Raw genomic sequence first — 25,901 nt, 5'->3', positions numbered from 1 at the left:
CAGCAGCAGCAGAAGAAGAAGAAGAAGAAGAAGAGTTGGAGTGACATCCCCCCTTTCTCTCCTGTAAGGAGACTCAAAGGGGCTTACAAACTCCTTTTCCTTCCTCCCTCATAACAAACACCCTGTGAGTTAGGTAAGGCTGAGAGAATTCAGAAGAACTGCGACTAGCTCAAGGTCACCCAGCTGACATGTGCTGGAGTGCACAAGCTAATCTAGTTCACCAGATAAGCCTCCTCAGCTCAAGTGGCAGAGTGGGGAATCAAACCTGGTTCTCCAGATTAGAGTCACCTTCTCTTAACGACTACACCACACTGGCTTAACCACTACACCACAAGCCCATCCCCATGTGGAACACACTTTTTTTGTTCATTTTGAGTGCAATGACTGTCCATCTGTCACCTGCTGTGTTCCGCTGCCACTGTGTTTCAAGGAATGTTATTTATGTCTGTAGATGAAAACACTTTCAGTTTTTGAACAAACTAACATTATGGTAACAATTTACTTACAGAACTCTTTCAGTCTTGGCCTTCCCTCATTCCATTCAGGCCCCAACTGGTGAGGAACAGAAAGTGGAAGTTACACTTGTCTAATTTCTGGCTCCTTCCAGGAACTACAAGATAATCAGTTTTTCTTTATTTCTATTACATCTCAGTGATGATGGCTGTATTTCTGTTTCAGGACTCCGAATCTTGATGTGCGTTTGGATTATGAGTTATGTGCTGAGGAGCAGGATTTCCTGTGCAAAAGGAAGAAGGTGGTGGCAGATGCCTTGAGTAAGCTTTTTTACCTGAGAAGAAATCTACTTGAGCATGAGGTGTGTGTTAGCATCCCATGTTGATCTGGAGGACAACGTAAGCATGTGATGACTCAGATTTTGGATAATTAGTATTTTTTTTATATAGACCTGCATTTAAAATAGGACTGGCTATGAACCTGATGAACTAGATTTTTCACATATTTATGGTTCTAGAAACTGAATAAACCACAAACCCAAACAGAAAGTAAAGCAAAATACATCAAGTAGATAAGATCCCTGATCTAATTCCACATCCTTTGAGTCAATGGAATAAAAAATGTTGCTAAGTCTTCATGGTGCCACAAGAATTCTGTTTATTGCCATCTGCATTTATTGAGTTTAAGGCTGTGTAGATTCCAGTAAATGCTGTGTTTAATGAAGTAGGTGGATTAGTGGTGCCAAATTCTAATTTTATGAAGTAGCTTTGTACCCAAAAGATAAAAATTAGTATATCATAGCGATTGGAGTGTTATTTTGTGACCAGAGAGGTTTGTGTCTGAATCCCACTTTAGTCCTTGGTATTGCTAATCTATATTTTCTATATTGTCTGGATAATGCCGATCTTCTTTTCAGAAATCTAGAATTAAAAAATGCATTCTTGAATTTAAACAAAGTGGTGGTAAAGTAAAAAGAAACCCTTTAATTTACAGATTGCTACTACACACTGCAAACACATATATTGGACTTGATGATTTTAATATACTCACTCCCTGCCCACAAACTAGCTGTGAACTACTAGCACTTCATTTTCACAACAATAGAACCTGGGGCCAATGTGTGTGAGAAAAAGAGAGAGAACAGTCTGGAGAACTAGCAGAAAATCTTGTCTAAGCAGTGGCTATATTGATTGCCATCTGAGGGTGGAGCTTTGTTGGGGCGAAGTCCCTATCCACAAACCACACTACACTCCTTTTGGCTGGGGTAAATCAATCGGCCATAGCCGCATTTATTAATAGAAAACAGAAGCGTGAGGCGCAGCATGGGTCTTGATCTGATTATCTCAGCATCACAGCAGAGCTCCATTGGGTGGATGCCACATGCTGGAGCTTCGCTCCGCAATGGGGCTCTGCCGGGCGGATGCTCCTGGCAAGAGATGCTCCCCAGATGCTCGGCAGGCCGGATACCTCTTGCCATTGTCTGCCATCCCTAGGGGAGGGGTAGCTCCCTAGCTCCCCTCTTTGGCCTTTCCAAATCAATACCCATGCGTGAAAACTGTCGATGGCTATGGCAAGTTAGCATGCATTAACGACCATTGTAAAGTAGGGAGAGGTGGATGGGAAAATTGTCAGCCGGCCCAAGCACATGGCCGTCAAGAAGGGGTTGGCCTTTTAAAGGCTTGGGTTCCCTCCTCCCCTCTGACATGGCCACTGGGCTTTCGACTCGTCGTCGTCCGCCCCAAACAATAATGGCCACCCCCTTGCTTCTGCCCTTACTGAGGCCGGAATCACCCCTTTCCCACTCCTAGCGGCAATCATGGCCTGTGGTGATTCACAGCCTTCATATAACCATGTTAATTTTTCATCTGCCATGAAACATTTTAAATAGGAAAGCAAACAAGTGATACTTCTAAGGCAGGGGTGTCCAACTCTGGTGCCCCAGATGTTCATGGACTATGAATTGTAGTCCATGAACATCTGAACATGAGAGACACTAAATGAACATGTCTCTCACTGCCACTGAATAACCAGACTAAGCCCCCTCCAACTCAAAAGTAGAAGCAAGCCTGGTGTTAACTTTGGGCAATAGGCTCCAGAAGGAGTGGTAAGTTGTGCCTTCTGGTGGACTTAAATTCAGATGCCTCTCATTACCTAGCATTAAATCTCAAAGAACTCAGTGCATCAGGACAGCTGAGAATTATGATCAGCTATACCAAAGCACTCCACATAACCCACAGAAACCTAGGTGAAATCACAAACACAGCTGCTTGGCTCTTATTTCTAGTCTAGGGCCATTTATATTACAATCTTCTGTGTTACTAAGAAAGATCAGGTAAATGTATTGAAGCCTTGAATAACTTTTGCCCTCTATCTCCTAAGTCTCTTTCTGCTGCGTGTGCTTACATTATGCTAATTATGGAATTTGTTTTGGGTATGCATGTTGTTAAATGTTTTGCCCAGACTTCGAAACTCAGTTATTTGCTCATTACAGGGACCTGATTCTAAACTGGCATGAAATTCCCTGCCAATTAGATACAATGACTTCATCAAGCAAGAATTATTTATTGTAGCACTACCCATTGGAAAGCAGCCACACTTACTCTCTTTTATTTTTGTTGAGGAGATGCAGGAATTAGAAATTATATGGCTTCCAGTATTTGTCATTTCTACATGGTGAACAGTGGTGGGTACATCAGCGTGTGTGTGTGGGGGGGGGGGCAAAGAAGGGAAGAATTAAATAAATTAGTTCTGGGCTCAAAGATGCTCGTGGAGTGGCTCTGAGAACTCTGATGAGTCTTAGTTCTTTTCTCAATTTGGATTCTTGCAAATTAGTCCCAAATTAGCTGATTCCAGGTTAGTTTTGTGAATCATGGAAGTTGTTACCATTGGGTGAGATGGCAACTGTATGGCAAATAGGTGGTTAAAGATTCACCCGTCAAACACTGAGTAAACAGAATATACTTGGTTTTATTTATTGTAAGATGAGCCTTGGAGACTTGTCAACCAGGACTTATTGAGATATGAATTTTTGATACTTTAAAGTTCTTTGTAGAACAAATGAATATTTGATTGATTGGTTACATTTTTAACAGGTCCCTGTGATAGGTGTTACGGCAACAGGAGGTGGAGTCAGAGCGATGGTGGCATTGTATGGCCATCTGCTAGCACTCCAGAAGTTAAAGATTTTAGATTGTGTTACCTATATCACCTCTGCTTCTGGATCAACGTGGTAAGTTAATAGGGAAGTTCATTATATTTGATTAGAAACTCTGCTACCCTGGTTATAATCCAGAGAATAAAACCAGTGGAGGGTAATGGAACTGAAGCAAACCTATTAACACTTAGATAAGAACATAAGAACTAGCCTGCTGGATCAGACCAGAGTTCATCTAGTCCAGCTCTCTGCTACTCGCAGTGGCCCACCAGATTTCATTGACTTGCCATATTTAGTGGTCTACAATTCTCAGCTTCTGGTATCTTAGTATGGGAGCTAAGCAGTTGGATCCATATTAATTTTCAGTTATTTGAAAGGAACCTTTGTCGTCCCCCCCCCCCCCGCCCACCAATCACTGAAGCCTGCTGATTTCCAAGAAATTCTGTTCCGCCAAGAATGACATGATGCGGTCTGCAGTAGGAAGAAGAATCCGGTAGAAATTGCCAGTTTGATCTGGGTCTCGGCAGAAAGTTGGGAAACCTGGGCTCCTATATTCAGCCTCAGTTTGCCAGTAGTAAAGCAAGATTAAGAGTTGCAGTGGCATCAGATAAAATGAGCTACTCCAAGCATATTGCATGTCAGCTATGTATTACTGGAATGACTTAGACTAAGGCTTTTTCTGCACAGCACAAATAAAATGTTCTCAGGACAGAAATTAACATTTTGGGGTAGAATTCTGCACAGTTCCCTCCCCCCATGTTTTGAAAACATTTTATTTGGGGTTAAAATGGTTTTTGCTGAAAAGACTAAATTAGCAACTTTTTTTCTGGAAACCGTTTTGAAAACATTTTCTGTTTGCTGTGCAGAGAGCACTTTTGTTTTCTGTACGGCTCTGTACGGCTTGTCCTCCATGCTGCCTGCCATTTGCTGAAGGTTGCCCACAAATGTTTCTTCTGCTTGCATCACAGCCGCCCAACATTTCAGTGTTTAACATATATGAATAAAATTAGTTTTGCTTGCTGAGGACATGCACATGTTGTTTTTCCTCCCTTTTTTTGTTTTCAATGTGCTGACTTCCAAGCTATGGAGACTCGATATGATAATCAGCAATATAGGCAGATTTCGAGTCTCCATAGCTTCAAAGATAGCTCATGGAAAGAAAAATGGAAAAAGGACACATGCACATAATTGGCACATAATTGGCAGGCAAAACGAACTTTATGTACTTTAAACACTGAAGTGGCAGGCAGCTCCAATGCAAGCCCGTGGGAAACCTTCAGCAAATAGCAAGCAGGAGAATCCCTGAAGTGACAGAAAATGTTGGAAAAGAGAACCATTATTGCTGGAAACACCTCATCTTTCTGTGCTATGTGGACAAAAATGAAAACAGTTTTTTAAAATAACATCTTCAAGATGTTTTATTTGTGTTGTGCAGAAAAAATCTACTACAGTTTTGAAATCATATGTCAGTGTGCTTAAAAGAATTAATCTTTGGGTATTGAAAAAAAATTCTGTTCATTTGTGAAGAAAACTCGGGATTTAGATGTGTGTGAAGGCTTTGGCCCTGGGGGGGAGGGTTTATTAGGCTTGTTTGCTATGGGTCACTATTTTTCAGTTAGTATTTTGGTGGTAAGTCTGTAGCTAGGACTCTTTTTTGTGTCATTAACTCTTTGCAGGAAACTATTGCCTGTGGTTTGCAATTCTGCCAGACTGGGAATTCAAAGAATGTTTTGTATTATTGCATAATTATTGCATAAGAGACATTATTTAGCCACTGGTAAGGCTCAGGGAAGGGGAGAAGAGCCATATGTGTTTACCAGAGGAACATATGCACCACCAGCAGTAGTAACTGAATACTAGCCCTTCCTTCTATGCTTTGCCAGTGAGATCACTGGGCTTAAAGGCAGAATATCTGGGTTACTGTTATGTGAACCCTGCGTGACTAGGTGTGGCTGTGCTGGTTTTAATCCCCTTTTGTTGGAGGAATGGGTTTAGGCCATAACTACATGGGCAGCATGTAGAAGAACTATCCATTTAGAACAGTGTCTGTGAAATTTATGTTCTCAGTGCTGAGCATTGTCAGGTTAATATCATGGATCTCAATACCATTGGCCCTTGCATAGTAGTAACCTAATTAATTTTCCTCCTCCTCGCTCCTCCAAACAGGCTCAGGATGACCCGCATCAATTGAGTTTGTATCTAGTTGTAAGGCTGTGTGTGTAGGGGAGGGCAAAATTTCCAGCCTGCTCTGGTCTCCAAAATATGCATTACCTTGACTTCTCAATTGCATAATGATGGTTGCATTAATTCTGTACTATTTCTACAAATATGTGTAATTTGTACATTAAGAATAAATGTACATTGATGCTATCTGTACTTGGGCTTCTTTTGTAACTAGTGATTCCATCCCCCACCCTTTCCAGGACCTTAACAGACTTGTATCAACAACCTGAGTGGTCACAAACATCTTTAGAACTGTTCATCGAAACAGCTAAGAGCAGGATCATGAGGAGCAAATGGGATGTTATTTCCATCGACCGGCTGAAATATTTTCACAAGGAGTTGACTGAACGAATTAGGAGGGGACATCTCATATCATTTACAGCTCTCTGGGGTCTTGTTCAGGCAGCTTTCTTAAATGAAATAGTAAGTCTAAGACATGTTATATAAAAACGTTATTCTTACAATTGACAGTACCATGAGAAACTGACTGCTGCAAGGCTGTGATTGTGGTATATTGGTAGTGTTACTTTTGGTCAATTTCCACAGACTCTCTAGAAAGGAAAGATTCAAGTCTTGTGATCTTGGATAGGGCTACAAGCTCCAAGTTGAAAAATTCCTGGAGATTTTGGGGCATGGAGTTTGAGGAGGGCTGGATGTGGGAAGAGGGAAGACTTCAGCAGGGTATAATGCCATAGAGTCTACCTGTCATCTGGAGACCAATTGTAATTCCAGGATATCTTCAGTCCCCACCTGAAGGAGGATGCTAACTCTATGATGATTCCTGCAGAGAAAAAGGCTACTGAGGGCTGGTTGTGGCCTGTTCAGTCAGTTATGCTGTTGTTATGATTGCCTTTTCTACTGATCCTTTCCTGCCTGGAGATGCACACTGAAGGGCCTCCATGCCCTCCATTCCCATCTGGAGGACTTGGCAACCCTAGCATACATACAAGGGCTCCTTCTTTAGTATGAGAGTCTGTCTTAATGTGGAAGCTTTTCCTTTCAGAGAAGAGAGTGGTAAGTCCTAACAGGGATTTTGTTATATAGTCTATTTTCAAGGGCTATCATCCATATTCTGATAATTTGTGCTTTATGAATGCTATTAACTTCATATATCATGAAGTAAACTTCCATTATAGAGTGATGGTTCATCTTTGGTCTGCTGTGCAGTTCCACATTGGGGCTGTGTAGGCACAGGCCAACCACTTGAAACATTTTCTAGCAATTTTAAGCATATGGGCACCGAGGGACCCCCTCCTTTTTGGAGCATTCAGTGTTTTGGGGTTGTTGTTTTTTTGCTGTCAAGACACAGCTAACTTATGGAGAACCTATAGAGTTTTTAAGGCAAGAAATATTCAGAAGTGGTTTTACATTTACCTGCCTCAAAAAAAAGGTCACAATGTGGGAAGATCAGTGTTATATACTACAATTGACTGGTTAATATGGTTATTCAGGAGTTACTGGTTTCTCTGACATGAAAAAGTCTACTTCTGAAATTTATGTTACAGCCAAGCTCTGTTTTTGTTATTGCATTTTAATCTGTAGTTATATTTTCCCCATTTTTTATATTAGCCAAAAAACAGGAAAATTACAGAACAACGTAAGGCTTTGAATGAAGGACAGAACCCTTTTCCTATCTATGCAGCCATAAATGTCAAAGACAAATACATCAGCACCTTTGACTTCAGAGGTAGGTGTCAATCTCTCTGATAATCGAGTGGAGTTCAGTCTGCTGATGTATACTTGGATCATTTAAAGATAGAGAGAATGGTGGGCATATAAAAACAGGGCATTGACATTAGACATCAGCACTTGCTAGCACTCCATCTATGTGATGGGTTTCACTGCCCTCTGGACTCTGTCCACATTGTCTTGGGAGAGTCAGCTGCTGGTCCAAGGTGCTGGGACCCTAAGATGGACCCCAAAGGGCCTCCTAGTTCACTTACGGCTTTCAAAGTGCAGCCAGGAAAATGCAGTCTGGTAGAGTCCAAAGATTTTGTATCTTTTAAAAAAAGCGTGCAAAAGCCTCACAGCTAAGGGGTTGGATGCACTACTACTGTTGGGGGTCTCTCTCAGATAGGCACATCATGGTTGCTCCAGAATTACATACCAAAAGAGCAAGCTGAGCTGGAGTACGTAGCCTTACAGACCTAATGTTTTGCAACAGCTCAAATGACTCCTTTTGAGTGATCCTTTTTTGCAATGACATCCCTCTGAACCATTCCATAGGCTGTAGTAGGTGTCCTCCTCCAGGGTAAGACTGTTCTTACCTTCTCATCATGAGTTCTTCACCAAACTTGCTCTAGCCGTTTTAGTACCTGCATTTTTCTCCTCAGCTCGAGGTATACCTGGGGCTGTTTGGGAATTAAGGAGTGAAGAGGAGCTGCATATCAATTCTCTGTTCTGTAGAGTCTTCCTACTTGCCAACAAAACTTCCACCCATTGTCCCTAAAGGAGGCCTTCCTACAAAGTGTCCATCCCTGCAGCTAGCAAAATCTAAAAGCCTGTATGTGTGTGTCTGTCATAGTTACCACCTCCTTGGGAATGGCCTCCATGATGAGTTTAGGAAGGCTCCTACTCTCATGGCGTTCTTCAAGCTACGCAAAACAGAATAGTTCAGGAGTGCTTTTTCACAAGTAAACAGAACTGTAATGTGATAAAATGGTCAGGGTTGCATTGGTAAAGTCACTGTGACCTACCCCACTGTATTGCTACTCAGCACTGTAAGTATGCTCCAAACTATCTCTATCACTTAATGTATCAGGTTTAAAAGCTTTTGATTTGTTTCAGCTCTGTTTGAGATTTTTGTTTGTTTCCAATTTTTTGTAGTCCCAAGCCTACTGTGTTGCTCACTGGACATCCTATCCTGTTGATTGCACTTGATTTACCCTATGTAATCTACCTTGAGTGTCATCAAGAAACACACACTATAGATAATGTAGTAGTAGTAGTAGTAGTAGTAGTAGTAGTAGTAATACTAATAATGTTTATACCCATATTTCAGGCATGGCATGGCATGGCATGGCATGGCATGGCATGGCATGGCATGGCATGGCATGGCATGGCATGGCATGTCCAGTTTCCTAATCTCATTCATAAATATTTGATTGACAGGAGTTACATTTATAGAGTTTTTGCTTTTCTCTTGTTTATACTTTTGTTCTAAAAATACATAGATTTTAAATATGTAAAAATACATAACTTTAATTTTGCTGATTTTTAAAATTTGCTGATCTTTGAAAAGTGTGATTTAATTAGACCCCACAATGCTTTGAATTTTTTTTTTATGTTTAGGGATTTTTTTTTTATGTTTAGGGATGTCCACTGGGGAAGTCTTTTTTGTTTAAGGTTTATGTCAGTGATTTAGCAGAGGGCCATTAAAGCGATATATGGTTTTGTTCACAGAATGGATAGAGTTCAATCCTTATGAAGTCGGTTTTCAGAAATATGGTGCCTATGTTCGTGCAGAAGATTTTGATAGTCAGTTCTTCATGGGAAAGCTGGTAAAGAGGTTCTCAGAGTCTGACATTTGTTATATGGAAGGTAATTCATTATTTAATATAAACTGGAAAATGCATTATCAGTAGCACTGGGATGTTCATTCCTGCCTCTGGGGAACTTGGGCTGTTAAAGCTGTTTGGCATTTCTCCTGTGTTATCAACATTCACTTCTGTGAGTTCATATTAGGGAACAAATGGATTAATTAAGTAAATAATGTATTATGCTGCATTAACCTGTATGGTGCTTAGAGGGTTATCAGTTCAATCCTAAATAATTCCAGTCTAAGACCACTGATTTTTAAGTCTGTGCAGGACTATACTGTGTATGAATGTGTGTGAGAAGCATACTCAATACATACAGGCTTTGCAATCTTACCATCTTCAGTAGGGACAGTTGTTTTTAGTTATGGTTTTCTTGAAATATTTGTATTAAAGTCCTTCTAGTGTAATTTTTTTCTTTTTCTTCTTTTATTGGTTACAAGTTGCCACCATGATGATCACTTGAATGATAAAAGTTTTGATTGGGCAAAAATGAATTTCAAATGTAGCATTTGGAAAAGATTTATATAATAGAGGGTGCAATTCTAAGCAGATTTAATCAGAAGTAAAGCCCATATTAATCATATTGATTCTAGTGAGGTATATTGATGTCAACTGATATAGTCATCTTCCTGTGTGATTGATGTTTTAGGTATCTGGACTAATATTTGCTCCCGCAATTTGCTGGATGGTTTGTACTGGTCGTCAACACCGGATGAATTTTGGGACCGATGGGTCAGAGACTTGACAGAAAAAAGTAAGAGATTCACTAATGGTTTTTTTATTGATCTTACAACTGTTGAATGTATTAAAAGACAGACTGAAGAGAGAAAGTGCTGATCTACCAAATACACTGCCATGTTTTTGTGGTTAAATATAGATCCCCACTCTTACTTTGCTTTTATTGTAATAATAAAGCAGACCATTGGAAAGATATTGGTCATGCAAAGAATTATACTAATGGCTAGATCAGGACCATAACACAAAAACCACTTTCCCTCCCACCTGGTTTTCCCTCTCCCTTTTGCTTTTATTAAGGAAGAACTAGAAAAGTTTTCAAACTAAGAAGAAAGGAGTTAGGAGTTGGATATGTTGTTTAGTTGAGGCTGACAAATGCCATCTGAATGCAATAATTTCAATGAAATCATATTTATTGGAAGTATTGAGTTTGTATACTTATGGAACGATGATAATTGTTGGCTGCCCTGAGCCCAGCCTTGTGCTGGGAAAGGGCGGGATATTAAATCTAGTAAAGTGAAATAAAAATTTATTTGCCATTGAAATGTTGCTTTGGAAAATGACCCATACATGCCTGAGCCCTTTGTCTCCAAACTGATCCCTGAAAGATGGGGTCATTTCATGTCAGAAAAATCAACAGGGAAAGGCAGAAGTCCACTCTCTCCTTGTGTTATGAGCCTGATCCCATATGTCCACTAATATAATTCTTTTCACTGTCACTATCTTTCCAATAGTCTTTATTTTTACAATGAAAGCTAAGCAAGAGTGGGGTTCTATATTTAACCACAAAAGCAGAAAAATTCTGGACATTTTGTATCCAGGAGTTTAAAAATACTAGAACAGTGGTGGCGAACCTTTGGCACTCCTGATGTTATGGACTACAATTCCCATCAGCCCCTTCCAGCATGGCCAATTGGCCATGTTGGAAGGGGCTGATGGGAATTGTAGTCCATAACATCTGGAGTGCCAAAGGTTCACCACCACGGTACTAGAAGCTGAAGATACTTCCTTGCAAGCTGAATGGTTAAAAGATAGGAAATGGAGCCTCCTCATTAGGAACTGGAAATAGCAAAATTGTTTCTTTTCAAAAGTATGGTTGTAAATTTTCATTAATTGGTTGAATCTTACTGAAGCCACATCATGACATACTTGGAATTAATTTTTTGCTGATTTATTGACATCTGGTGTCTTAAAATTTGAAATGGACTCCTAAAATCCTAATTTATGTAGGGATTTATATTTTAAAAATCAATCAAATAAACAGCAGAGCCATCTCTACATAGGACTGTTGGGCCAGTTAACATACTATTTTCGACCTATTGGCTAATACCATGAATGTGGGTTGTTTTTTCTGATTACCCTCTTCTATCTCAGAAGTTTGTCTCTCCCCACTCCCACCCTACATATAGCCTTTTGCCATCTCAAAGCATTTGAAGATGCAAATAACTTCATGTGCAGCCCCTTCTCGCTTGTGGAACACCGCAGTCTGAACTTATTGAATGTTGAGATTGATATATGGATAGTCCATGTTTGAAATAAAGGGGATGTGGGTTGAATTGGTGCTTTTTTGACCTCCTGAAGCTCTATGATCCAGGGTCAGATTTTTAAAGGAACTTTTGCTTATATTTTCGTATTTCCATGGAGCTTCTCAGTTTTTCAGTGGAAAAATGGTATAATGGAAGAATACCTAACCAACCATAAAATGTTATATTCTCCAATATTATATGGTGGAAAGGAAGGGAAAACTTTCCAGATCTACTTTAGTGTTTTTTGTTTGTTTCAGATGATGAAAATAGCTTAGAAGATGGGTACAAAACTGTCTATAAGCCTCCCTGCTCTGCTGCTGGAAATCTCTGTGAAATCTTTAATGACATTTTAACTGATCGTCCTTTAAAAGGGGCAAGCCGTAACTTCCTAGAAGGTCTTGAATTTGATAGTGACTACTTGAATCAGAAAAAATTTACCAAGTGGAAAGGTAATTAGTAACTACCTACTTCTCCCTGAACATTTTAGGCTTTCAAAATTGAGCCAGCTGAAAGAGTCTCCTTCCATTCCCACACTGTGGAAATCCAAGGAGACCAGCATAGCAGTGTAGGATTTTTACATTGGACTTTTTACACCTCTTTGGGAATAAATGATCTAACATTCTATCTGCTTGCCTATTGCCTCTTTCTGTGAGTTACATTAAAATGTTTCTTATTTTTTGCTACAGATGATAAATCTATTACACATTTGCCATGAATTAATGGTTTTGAGGGAGGGAAGGCAGCATGGTACAGCCTGATCTTGTCAGATTTTGGAAGCTAAGCAGGGTTGGTACTTGGACGGGAGGCCTCCAAGGAAGATTCTGCAGAGGAAGGCAACAGGAAACCACCTTTGCTTAATCATTGTCCTTGAAAGCCTCTTGCTGGGTTCACCATAAGTTGGTTGCAGCTTGACAGCACTTTAGGCACACTTACAAAGGTTTTGAATGCAAATGCACATCTACAGATTAAGCTGCTCTGAGACTATCACACGGGGCAACAAAATGAAGTGTGTCGACACATTGTCTTCTTACCTTCCCAAACCAGTCTGATGGATTTTGCTAATATTTTAATACCAGCTAATATTCATGCAGTGTATTTTGAAATTCAAAGTGTTCTTACCCTTGGGTCAATTCATACAATACATGTTTGTATCAGGCAGTTGATGGAGTTCTGTCCCTCCCAGATGCATGTAAGGCCAGCTGGCCTGCCTGTTAGGTGGACCTGGGGTGCCAGAAGATGGGAAAGCCACAGGGACAAGCAGCAGCCCTGAGCAGTACCCTAGTGCCAATGCCCAGGTTGCCCTGCTTACCCTCCCCTATCTCACCCCTGCAAAGTAGGAAGGAAGGAAGGGTGAGCAGGGGTCTGCCAGTTCTGCCATGCCCAGCTCCACTGTCTTCCTTTTTCATTATGGTGTGGAGCTCAGAGTGCAGCTACTTGCCCTCCCTCCCCTATGAGGATGGGAGAAAGAGCAGGACGCCAAGAGATCCGCTGCCTCTGGGCTCTGCTATTTTCCTCCTTGGCAGAGACTTGGAGGAGCTACCAGAAGCTCGGAAGAGCATAGCCTGGCTGCTGCCAGCATCCTAGCTGGAGTGGCAGGGGGGTGGGAAGGGGCAGAGACAGGCTAATGGTGCAAAAAGCCATTGAGCTGGCCCTACATTCATGTGGGCCTGATTCTGACTGTAATTGTGGCATCTGTGGAAAAGGGGCTTCAGCCTCCTCCCACCCCCCGCTAATTTGTTATCCTACACAGTCCCAGGGAACTGGTAGTTCCTTCCTTAAAAAAATTACATAACGTACATGACTACCCATTTCACAACCTAATAATGGCTTCTCAATGCTGTTTCAAAATGCAAAAACAGTATGGTGAATTTCTGAAGTCCACAGGAAGTTTGAGGTAGGGCACAGTTGCAAGGGAGGCATGGCCCTGAAATACACTTCCCAGGAAGTGGTGCTTGGGGCTTGCCCCACTGCACCCTGCACTATACTACTGCAGCTACAAGAACTTGTTTTGTGTGAAATGGATTATTGGGAAGCAAGGCCAGACAAATTGTAGGCTTTTCTTGTGGGGCAAAGGTGGGTGTCTAAATTTTGATCAGCCTCTAAGCCTGCAAGTTGAAGAGCTATCTGCAGATCAACTGGCTACATGGCAGACATAAGAAAGGCTGGATTCTACTATGTTGGAAATCATATGTCAGCATATACAGGCTTCAGCCCTTAGAATGCCCTTAGCATGCCTCACTCCTAAAAGGACTGGCACACTGGTGTTTGTGCAGGATTTTTTTCTTTTGACCGTGCCTAATATGAATTAAACAAGTTATTGCCATTAGGAGCTATATATAGCATGAAGAATCTTGGTGGCAGAAATCATCTACAGTCTTGTCAGTTGTTTTCAGAAATCTGTGATTACTAGTGCTCTATTCTTACGTTGTGCTGATAAAATTTAAAATGCTTTTTCAGATACCGTGTTAGATGGCTGCCCAGGCAAGCTGACACCAGTGGAGAAATCCCTCTGCTTAATAGATATTGGGTATTTTTTGAACAACAGTGCACCACCACTTCTCAAGCCTGAGAGGAATGTAGATGTCATCATCATAGTGGATTATGATTGTTTTGATGTATTTAAGGTAAGGAAAAAAAATCATTTTTTCGTGTGTGAATTTGGTAACATATCCTAATGGTTATTGCCGTGCTGGTTTTGGTCCTCAGGACAATCCCACACAAGTCTGTGGAACTTTGAGGATCCTAGCTATTAGGGCTGCTAGCATGAGGCTAGCAAACAGCAGAAGGCTAGCCTCCCAATGTGGGGTCTCACTGGCAACTTAATGTTGTTGGGCTTCCGGTGGGGTTTCCGGTGGGGGAAGGCAGCAGCTCCCTAAAAAGCCGGGCGTGAGGAAGTTGGGAGTTTGCCGTTCTCCTCCTTTTTGGGGCTCGAAACTGGAGCTTCTAAACTGGAGGGCTTCTAAACTCAAGTAAAAAGGCAAGGCTCATCTGTGGGTCGGGTTGTGGCGAGACGGCAGGCGTGCTTGGGAGAGACGGCGGCCTTCTCCATTTTCCAAAACTTGGGAGGGCGCAGCGCTCCACAGAGCCGTGAGTCATCGTAGCCGGGAGGCGCAGGAGTTCAAACTGAGGAGCGGCAAGTGAGTCCCGGTTTCACTCACACATTTTCCCCTCGTTCCCTCAAGGCCTCATTAATCGTCACTTCGACCCCCCCCCCCCCTCGGTAACGTCTCAACTTTTCAACTCAAGCCATTAGGTTTTAGCTTCCCGGTTCCCCAGGAAGGGATGGCTCTTGCGCCGGAAACTGCTGCTGACTGGTTAGCTTTCCCTCCGATGTAGTGTGTGTGGATGTTTCTCGTGTTTTGTGTGTTTTGTGCTGTGTTTTGTGCTTCTTAAACATGCTATGTGGAGCAAAGCGGAGTTTTTTTATAGTCGGCAAGTCTTAATACAGAATTGGACTGGAAATGTAGAAATGGCTATTACAGAAGATTTCATCACGTCTTCACAATATACCGGCATAGGCAGCTAGGACCCGGGGAACTCCTGGATTACAATTCCTGGTGGTAGGAGGTTGAGACGAAGTGCGGGATAGAAGGAGGAAGAGACGGGCCAGGCTGGTGTTTTTACTAAGCTGGGAAGGACCGTGTCGTTGCAAGTCTGCACTTCCAAGCATTTTTTTTCTTTTACTAATGGCACGCATCTACTGTATCAACAAAATGGATGAATTAAGGCTACAGACTGTGAAGAGCAGGTTTGGCAAGAACAGCTGTGTTTTATTAATTACAGAAACCTGGCTTCACTCACATATTCCCGATACAGCAGTTGAGCTACCTGGGTTCACTTCTTTCCGGCAGGACAGAAGCAGTATAGATTCTGGGAAGCAGAAAGGAGGGGATTAAGTCTCTCATGTGAAGGCAAGAGCTGGTGCGCACAAATGCAAGAAGCATCACAGGGGGGTCACTGCTCAAAGGATTTGGAAAGTATGACTATTAGATGCAGACCCATATATCTGCCACGGGAGTGGTTAAGTGTGGATTTATCATCATTCGCGGTATCACATTCCACACTGATGCTAAAGGCTGCCCATAGCTTTTGAGCTCTCTTGTATAACATTATTTGAAAACCAGCAGAAAAAGCATCCTGATGCTGTGCTCATTATAGGAGGAGACTTTTAATCATACTAATTTAAAAAACAGTGCTCCTAAACTCTACCAGCATGTTAAAGTGCCCTACGAGGAGGAACCAATACATTGGATAAAGAAGTGTATACCAACATCAAAGGATGCCTCTACAAGGGTGATACAATACTACCACACTTGGGTACTGGGTCAGACCATTTGTCACTGTTTCTGGCACTCCAGCATATATTTATTCCACTTGGGAGGAAGCGAGGTGCTGCCTGGAAATAAAGAACTGTAAAATCCTGGCCTGATGATGCCTCTAAATTACTTCAAGATTGTTTTGAGACAACAAATTGGGATGTTTTCTACCACCGCAGATCTGGAGGAATATACCACTGCTGTTCTGGAAGTTATATCACCTACTGCTGCACAGACACTCTTACTGTGGGATAAAGCGCATCCGGATTTACTCCAACCATAAACCCTGGATGACAAAAGGAGGTTCAGCTTAACTTTTGCATGAGCATAGGAATATTGCTTTCTGTGATCTGGTGATAGGAGGCAAAATAATATAGTGCTTGGCGAGCCAGTCTCAAGAAGAGTGTATTCCGACAAGAAGCCAAGATGAGTTATAAAGAAGAGAGAGAAAAGAATTGAGGATTATTTTTTAATAATAACAACTTGTATAGAGGCAGGTGTGGCAGGGGAGTTCAAGCAGAAATTTACCAATGTCGTAAACCAACCAATGACATCTCTGTAGATGGGGATTCTTCGCTGGCAGAGGAGCTAAATCACTTTTTTGCCCTGCTTTGAAACAGGTCTATCAGAAGGTTGAGATGAGCCCCACACAGCCACTGCAGGTGATTGCAGCTCCCACCTCACTGTGGAGGAACATGAGGTGGGAAAGGCAAGTTTTGAGGAGCTGTGAATCCAGGAAGGCTGCTGGACCGGATGGTATTCCCGGTCAGGTGTTAAAGGAATGCAGCTTAACCAACTGGCTGGTGTTTTTACTGGGATCTTTAAATGCGATCTTTATCCCAGTCCACCATCCCATCTTGTTTGAAAGCTTCCACCATTGTTCCACTACCAAAGAGATTTCCTGCTGACAATCTTCAGGATTATAGACCAGTGGCACTCCACCCCCCCATCATCATGAAGTGTTTGAAAAAACTGGTCCATAGGCATATTAGTTCTTGCTCTCTCCAGATACATTTCTGATAAACACTGCCGGATTCATATCGGACTAAGAGATTCTGGAGGGACGCCATTTCGCCATTAGCCTCTCCCACACACTGCTTTGACAGCATCTGGAACATCAGGGGAATTATGCAATGCGAATGCTCTTTTGCGGACTTTTAGTTCCCGCGATTTAATACAATCTCGCCCATGCAAAGACTGGTGAGAAACCAAAACTTGTGGAATCTTGGACTCTCACATTCAATCTGTTTGTGGATTCAGGGACTTCTTGTCTGGGCGTTCCCAGAGAAGGTTAGACTGGGAAATGCGGGTTTCCTCAAAGTTCTTACTCTAAATAATGGGGAGCGCCACAGGGCTGTGTGTTGAGTCCTTTACTGTTCACCCCTTTATACATATGACTGTACTCCTGTCTCATCGCACTTAGTAACACCATTATCAAAATTTGCTGATGACCACACCGCCGGTGGTGGGGGCTCATCTCTGGAGGGATGAGTCTGCCTTTATCGGAATGAAGTGGACCGACTGCTCTCCATGGTGCAGGGAAAATAACCTGGTTCTTAGCACTAACAAGACAAAGGAGCTCATAATAGTGGATTATAGAAGGAATAGCTCAGAAATTCAGCCCTTGAGCTATAAATGGAGATCCAAAGTGGAGTGGGTAAAAGCTAGTTTTAAATTTCTGGGCTGTTATGATTAAAGAGGGACTTGACCTGGGGCTTACCAGACTGTCAGCGGTGGTTAGTTGAAAGCCCAGCAAAGACTGTACTTTCTGAGACTTTTTAAAGGCGAAGCAACAACTGGATGAAAAACTTCTGGTGTCCCTTTTACCGCTGTGCTATAAGGAGAGTGTCCTAACTCTACTGCATCTGTGTATGGTTCTCCCAGTTGCATGCAGTGGCGAATAGGAAGGCGCTCCAAGGGTGATCACTACTGCACAAAGGATTATCGGCTGCCCTCTTCCCTCCTTGGAAGAAATCTATAATTCCCGAAGCCTAAATAAAGCCCAAAATATTCTGAGGGACCCGTCTCATCCAGCACACTCTCTTTTTAAACTGTTACCATCTGGCAGACGATACAGGGCCCTCAGAACTAGGACAAAGAGGCTTAGAGACAGCTTCTACTCTAGAGCTGTGGCTATGCTAAACTCCGCTGCTTCATATTGATGTATTTGGGGCTGTGTAGGGATGGGTGGAGGAAGGGGAAAGTGAGGATGATGTATGAGTCTGAAATTGTGTGCATCGAGGAATGCTGCTGTTAATTTCGTTGTGCGTGCACAATGACAATAAAATGCTTATGCTTATGCTTATGCTTGTTGCCAGCAATATTCTGGTAAAAGCCAAAACTCTGAGGTTAAACGTACTAGATTCTTTATCCTAGAGTTTTCTGATCAAAGCTTTCTTTAAATTGACAGTAAAGTAAGTGTTGTACTTCTGGATCAACATAAAGTCAGCATCAAAATTTCATTGCACAATCAGTTGTGAATAGTTTATTTTAGTGGTTTCAGAAGAACTCAGTCCCTACCAACTTAAGTTAGAATTTCCATGTATATATGTTTTGTATCCATTGCTGGATTCATAGCTCACCTTTCAGTGGCTCTCCAAGCTGCTCAGCTCAGGTTGCCGCAGCATGCCTGTTGGCTTCATTTTTGGAGAGCACCATGTATGCCATTTGCATTGGTTTCAACATTGTACTGTTGGGTGTTGTATACAGGAAGCAGAGATGCTGGCAAAATACTGCGGTGTGCAAGGAATCCCTTTCCCCAAAATTAACGTGACTGAGGAAGACAGAAGAAATCCCAAGGAGTGCTACATGTTCTCAGACGAAGATAACCCCAAAGCTCCAATAATAGTTTATTTCCCACTGGTAAACTGCAGTTTCAGAGAGTGCAAGGCACCAGGTCAGTTCAATGTTCCCCATCTTATATGCTTTTTACAATGTTCTCTGTGTTGAACCTTCCCAGAGTTTTCTCTGTTTTTGTTTAATCCAAACTTATTTGCTCTTCCAGCTAAAACAATTTCCTAAATGCTTTATCAGTGACTACAAGAAAAGTTGTAGGTCTTTCATAGTCACATACCGTGTTTCCTTGAAAATAAGACAGTGTCTTATATTAATTTTTGCTCCCAAAGATGCGCTATGTCTTATTTTCAGGAGATGTCTTATTTTTCCACTCCACAGCTGCATGCTCTAGTCGACGGGCATGCTTCCAAACAAAAACTTTGCTACGTCTTACTTTCAGGAGATGCTTTATATTTAGCACTTCAGCAAAACCTCGACTACGTCTTATTTTCAGGGGATGTCTTATTTTCGGGGAAACAGGGTAGCCACGGTTCAGTGAACCTAGGAGACCATGACAGAGATTAAGGTATTTTGTATTGGAGACCTGATATCTTACATGTGTAGCTGCAGCCTGGTCCTCTGCTGGTCATAGCAAATGGTGGTAGGTGAGGGCAACAAGTGACTAATTGTGATACAGCCCTTACTTTACAGACTGGAAAATGGAACTGTTAAATGAACCAGTTTTTAGCTGGTTCAGAAGGGACTGATCTACTTACCTTCTCCAGTCTCAGCACTCTACACCAATTGAACTTGTAGTTGTCAACACTCAGAGGTTGACTTGAAGTTTTTTCTCTCTTTCTCACAATACTAGAGCCAGGGGGCATTCATTGAAAATGCTGGGGGGAAGAATTAGGACTAATAAAAGGAAACACTTCTTCACGCAACGTGTGATTGGTGTTTGGAATATGCTGCCACAGGAGGTGGTGATGGCCACTAACCTGGATAGCTTTAAAAAGGGCTTGGACAGATTTATGGAGGAGAAGTTAATCTATGGCTACCAATCTTGATCCTCCTTGATCTCAGATTGCAAATGCCTTAGCAGACCAGGTGCCCAGGAGCAGCAGCAGCAGCAGAAGGCCATTGCTTTCACATCCTGCATGTGAGCTCCCAAAGGCACCTGGTGGGCCACTGCGAGTAGCAGAATGCTGGACTAGATGGACTCTGGTCTGATCCAGCAGGCTAGTTCTTATGTTCTTATGTTCTTAAGTTTGTAGATTTTAGCATCCTTTTCACAGTGTCTAGAAGTTCAGTGTCAAGATAGGGAGCCAGAAGCCAAGGTTGGTGGTGGAAACTATTTAAGGTGTCTATCTCCAGCTTTCACTTTCCATTTTAAAGTTTGAACTGGGACACCTATTTTCCTGCATGTTCTTCTACTTTCAGTCTCTCTCTTTCTGGTGAGTGACTGAGAGATTGATACTGGTATATGTACAACAAGCCCAATCAGGCAAAGGTTTGTTCTGTGCTGCTTCAGAGTCTTCGAGTGTTCTATTTGGTTGCTGAGTGGTGGATTTAATTCTCTTCAAACCTTGCTTGCTGCAGTGGAGAACAAGAGGGCAGGGGTTTTGCCCTTTTATCAAGCTACAGAGGAAAGAAAATATGCCTTCATAGAACTTGGCTATGGTGGTTGCAGGCTTAGTTGGAAAATAGTGGACATTTACATGTCCAGTAATTTATCAGTTGATTTATGGGACAAAGGGAAAATATTGGATTGTTCAGTTGAAAGGTAAACGGCTGGTAACCCAATCTGCACACTGAGGGCACTTTCACACTCATCATCAGAGATGACACCACAACTTCTGGAGCTCCCATGGACAGTGTGTGTGAATGATGCAGTCCTGTAGATAGAACTGATCAGGTGGGTCATGGTGGGTAAAACATGATGGTTATCCCTGAACCACCCGATTAGTTTATACCTCCCTATGTGGCAAGAAGGGGTTGAACAGGTTTTAAACCCATTTTGCAAATCTACTGCACTGCTATACCAACTACAGCCTACATGTAGTCAATTTTGCCCATTTCTTCTCACTAGTTAAATAATATAATCTGCTGCAAAAAAATGTTGCCTGAAAAGTTCCATAACTTTGAATTATATGTAATGGCTGGAATTAATCCAGGCCCCTAAAATATAAAACGTGTGATAAAAATGAGAGTCATCTGGGCATAATAGGCCTAATGTAAGATTGTACTTTCCTCCCAATGAGAGTATGTGGAAAGAATTCAGGAGCCAAGATTCTCATGGCCCCAACAGGCCTCACACTGTTAACTGGAGAGAAGCAAATATGAGTCCCAAGCTGCAACCCGCTCATATTTCTGAGCTGCAAACTCACATGGCAACTTTAAAAGTATACAATCAGGAGGCTAGCCAACCCTAACCTACAGCAAGCTCTCATACCATGCCAAATTTACACTAAATTGGAAATCACTTTGGCTTTGCTTTCAAAAGTAAGCAACTTTTGTACTTGGTTTAGTGTGATTCTAAAGGCATAATTCCTGTGGTGAAGTGCTTGGAGAGTCCTTAACACACACACACACACAAGATTTACTGGATATAGATGTTTTCCCATAGTTGCAGAGAATGCTTCTTGAGTATGTGTGTGTAAGTTTATCTGTGCCCTTCCCCTGCAAAAGATGATACCTGCAGGGTTCATGTGTGCTGAACTGTTTTTTCTCAGACAAGGAAAAGGGAAAGAAACTTCATGAGCACAGCAGTAGCCACATAATCTAGTGCAGTGCCTGATGTGTAAATGGGGCTGCTGGATGCTGGAGACAGGTCATGGACAGGTCTAGATTCCACAAATGTTTTGATGTTCATTCAGGTGCTCATGTCCATTCAGATACAGAACATGGAAGAAACAATTGGTGCGCAAAGACATTGAAGACATGATCTAAACTGGAACTCTAAAGAATATCACCTGTAGATAGTGCTTTTAGAATGACACTCCCCAAAAATCAGAAAGCGAATACCCCTGAATCTTTGTAAATTTGTTTCTTATTGCAATGGCTGTAAAGAGATAGCTATTGTATAGTTTCTTGCTTAGAGAAGATCAGTTGCTGTTTTAGCGAGGGTTATAGCGACTGGAGGATGTGTTTCTTCAATGACTGTATTGTGTAGTATATGTTTGTAGTAAAGAAAATTGTTTGCAGAGATACAAACTGATCTGAGTTTTGAAGTTTTCCAGAAGCCAAAGCTTTGGGAGATTCTACGTAGCTGCTGCTTGGGTTGGACACTCTCTGGAGAGTCACTGTGGTGTAGTGATTAAAGTTCACTCTAATCTGGGGAACTGGATTTGATTCCCCGCTCTGCCACTTGAGCTGTGGAGGCTTATCTGGTGAACTAGATTAGCTTGTGCATTCCAACACATGCCAGCTGGGTGACCTTGGTCTAGTCACAGTTCTCTCAGCCCCACCTACCTCAGAGGGTGTTTGTTGTGAGGGGGGAAGGGAAAGGAGTTTGTAAGCCCCTTTGAGTCTCCTTACAGGAGAGAAAGGGGGGATATAAATCCAAACTCCTTCTCTTCCCCCTCTCCTCCTCCTCCTTTCCCCCACCTAAAATCTCCCCATTATGTTCTTTTTCAAATAAAACTTCTCACTTTTGTGCCCCCAACACTTTTCATGCATCAAGGCAATGGTGAGTTAGATCCAGCTAGCCTTCGCATTGCTGAAAAAAGGAGGAGAGGATCACTTTTGATTACAACAAAAATTCTCTGCTGGAGATCATGGGACTTGCATGAACAAAAGACCTGTGGGATGGAAATTATAGTTAGGATGGGAAATAAATGAGATCAATTGAAAAAGCTGGCTAGATCCAGCCCACCGAGTATATATCAGTTGGTATAAGAGGAAGAGAACACAGAATAAGCAGAATGATATCTTGTGTGGAACCAGTTTGGCTTTAATTAGTAAGCTTTGAGTCCTCTAGCTGAAAAGCAGGAGGGGAAGTTCAGGTTAAGTCCTGTTCCACATTGTTTCTTCTGTTCATTTTTAGGAGTGAAACGCACGCCTGCAGAAATGAGTGGAGGTGAAGTAAAGATAGGCAAGGACGACTCACCTTATGCAACCAAAAATCTAACTTACTCCACAGAAGAGTTTGACAAGCTGCTAAACTTAGCTACCTACAACGTCCTCTGCGGCAAAGATCTGATCTTACAGAGCATCGAGAAGGCAGTGCTGAAGAGGCAAAAAGTTGGGCTTGACAGTTCAGTCTAGAGACTAATTGTTTTCTGGGTTGAGATGATGGTAAGGAGCTGTCATTGTGTTATGCAATTTTGGGTGACCATCCGGCCAACCTGAGATGATGGTTTCCAAAATGCTTATTTATGAAGACGACCAGGCACTGGCAGCATGAGGCAGTCGACTGATGCTGATGTAAGTTGAGGCTTGCTTGAATGGTTCACTCTGTGGGGGAACGTTTTGGCGCCCCCTGCGTGACCACGTGATGGTTGTACCCCATGTCCCTAGGCAGATAGGCATTTGCATATGTCATATGTGTATTTCCATTTCTCTTATGTTGAAAATAATTGGGTTGGATCTTACCAGCTTTCCCACTGATGCAAGGGGGAAGACAGGAAATCTGTCTGACTTCCCCTCCTTAATGTATCTCTGTCCTGCATCTTGAGATTCCCACAAACCTTTTTCAGGGGTGAAAATGGTTCACATTCTATTTCTGTTAGTGGAAAAGCTGGTAGGATCTATACCATTATTTCTTAGATATATTTGACCCTTAGGGTTGTCACATTTCAGACATGAATTATATTAGATTTGTTACAATAATTTAGAATTACATCATTAAATGTTGCAACTTTGATGCATTATTTATAATATTTCCTCGCTTGCACTGTCTCTTTATGCATGTTTAATTTGCGTTATGCATTATTAATTTATAATTAATAGATCAAATTCAGTCCAGTTGCTTATGTTTGAAAGGACTTGTAGCTTAATCCCTAATTTGGATATCTCAGATGCAAGTTAATACATGTTTTTTGCCTCTTGAAACATTGAAAAATGTAATCAGTGGTAGAAAATGGAATGTTAATGAATACCTCATTTGGTTGCAGAACAAATATTGCACATATGTTATGAGAAGGACTTTGCTCAAGCAATGAAGTACACTTTCTGCAGGTAGGAAGCTCAGATTCAACTGCTTCAACTGGCAAAGAGCCCTCTCTGTCCAAGAACCTCATGAGCTGGGTGTGAGAACAGCTTCCAGTTAGAATTAATTAAGTACTATGCTACATAACAATTAATCTGACTTCATATATAAGGACAGTTCTCAATGTGCTTTTAATCAGCTGATTCTCTAAGTGATGGTAGCTGGAAACAGGAAGGGAGGGGAAAGTAACTTGGCAGAATAGCCAAATAGTGTGGAGGTGATGCTGTCAGTACTTTTTCCCTGTCTGACTGCTTTGCCATCTCAACTCATTCTGCTGGTGACAAAATGAGGTCCACTCTATCCCCACATGAATGATGTCATTAGCAGTTTGATGTAGCATGGCTTTCGAACACTGTGTTGGAAGTATATTGATGCCTACTCTCATCTTTTACAAGTTGTTGCACACAACTGGCGATTGAAATTTTATAAGAAAAATATTTTACAGAATGTAATGGACAATAGTGACGTTGATTAGTTTAAAAGCCTTTAGACAAGGAAACTGTCAGCTTCCTCATACTGAATAAAATCTGGCTTCTGTATGTGTGAAATATGTTACCATGAATTTAAAAGTACACTTTAAAGTACAGTCAAATCATGTGTCTCTAACAGGCCACCCCAGATGGAGGGGGTGAATCCATGTATGGGAGCGGTGGAGGCTTGTGCCAGAGTGCCTACAGTGGCGGGGAGAACAGGGATGCTGGCATGAAGGTGCTATTCAGCTCTGCAGCAGCCAAACCTGGAAGTTATAACTGCTGGGGATTTACGCCGGAGCAGGCCAGGCCAATCCTGGAGGTGGAGCCGACTTCCATCAGCTTCCACCACCCTTCCAGCCTGGGAATACTGTCCTCTGTGGCCACAGGCTTACACTACCAAAAAACGTGGTGTGAGCCTATTTAGTCTAACAGGCAATCTGAGCAGCAGGAGAGTTTTTTAAATTCCCTCCTTTCTGTGTAACCCAAAGCCCCTTTGGAGGCGGTGTGCCACTGCCTTCACCGTGCTGTCCCCAGCTGCTGCAGCCCTCCCCTCACATCGGCATTAGGCTGCCTAGCGCATAAACTATTAGAAACCAGGGTAAATGAGTTTAGCCCTTCAGGAATTATTGGGGTTAATTTGATTTATACAATTTCAGAATCTAATCCAAAAGTATCTGCACATTTTTTTAAAAAAATCCACATACCATCCAGAAAAGGTATATTTTCATCCTCTTATTGTACTAGAATTCAGACATACAAAACAAGGGAATGTCAATTGAATTGTTAGGTACCCAGCGGAAAACAAGTAAATATGGTAATTTAGTTGCTTAGGTAATAAAATGCTGTAACTAAATGGTTTTAAAATAGGGCACATATATACTGAAAGATATTCCATTGAGTATAAATGACAGTATTCAATCTTGAAGCATTAATTCAAAAGGTGGAATAGCAACAACATGTACATAAGAGCCTGCTGGATCAGATGGAGAGGTCTACTATTCTGCTATTATGTTGCTGCTGTGGCCAGCCAAAGATTTCTGAGAGTCTCATATCAGGAAATATAAGCAGCAGTGTAAGTAGGATGTTGCTTGCTGAATAAGTATGTTCAGTTTATCTATCTTGAATGTTAGCCATTGATATGCATCTTACATGAATTGGTCTAATTACTTAATGTGAATGGAAGCTTTAACCACTGCATAACAAACATATAAGAGTAGAAATGGTGTATGGCAGCAGATCAATGAGGAGATATTGTCACGGATAAGAAATCCAACTTAATGGAGCAAATTGTAGGCTTTTACTGTGGAAAAAAATCTCATGAAGAAGCAAAAACTGTTATATAGGAAGCTGATCATGATTTCACAATAAAATTGTGATAACAGTAATGATCGTATGTGTGGTTCTTTCTATTGAAGGGAAACACTGAAAGTTTATACTAGTAAAAGGTCAGAATAAAAGCTGAGATTCCATTTGAAGTATTACTGCAGAAAATCCTATT

The 25,901-nt window shown here is 41.7% G+C and overlaps 1 protein-coding gene across 1 annotated transcript in view; it reads left to right on the top strand.

The window, feature by feature from the left end:
• The window catches only part of LOC125426351 (cytosolic phospholipase A2 beta-like), a 69,410-nt gene extending 43,553 nt beyond the window's left edge, over positions 1-25,857 (top strand). Inside the window, exons 13-22 of the mRNA XM_048484609.1 lie at positions 679-814; positions 3,546-3,682; positions 6,031-6,253; positions 7,400-7,517; positions 9,233-9,370; positions 10,019-10,123; positions 11,888-12,079; positions 14,088-14,254; positions 18,656-18,842; positions 22,767-25,857. Of these exons, the coding sequence (XP_048340566.1) occupies positions 679-814; positions 3,546-3,682; positions 6,031-6,253; positions 7,400-7,517; positions 9,233-9,370; positions 10,019-10,123; positions 11,888-12,079; positions 14,088-14,254; positions 18,656-18,842; positions 22,767-22,987 (1,624 nt within the window). The 3' untranslated portion in view covers positions 22,988-25,857. The remainder of the gene's footprint in view (positions 1-678; positions 815-3,545; positions 3,683-6,030; positions 6,254-7,399; positions 7,518-9,232; positions 9,371-10,018; positions 10,124-11,887; positions 12,080-14,087; positions 14,255-18,655; positions 18,843-22,766) is intronic.
• The last annotated feature ends 44 nt before the right edge of the window (positions 25,858-25,901 follow it).

Source organism: Sphaerodactylus townsendi, linkage group LG02 (assembly GCF_021028975.2).
Source record: "Sphaerodactylus townsendi isolate TG3544 linkage group LG02, MPM_Stown_v2.3, whole genome shotgun sequence".
Taxonomy (NCBI): Eukaryota; Metazoa; Chordata; class Lepidosauria; order Squamata; family Sphaerodactylidae; genus Sphaerodactylus; species Sphaerodactylus townsendi.
Note: the sequence above shows the minus strand (reverse complement) of the source record. Positions and strands in the feature narration are given on the sequence as shown.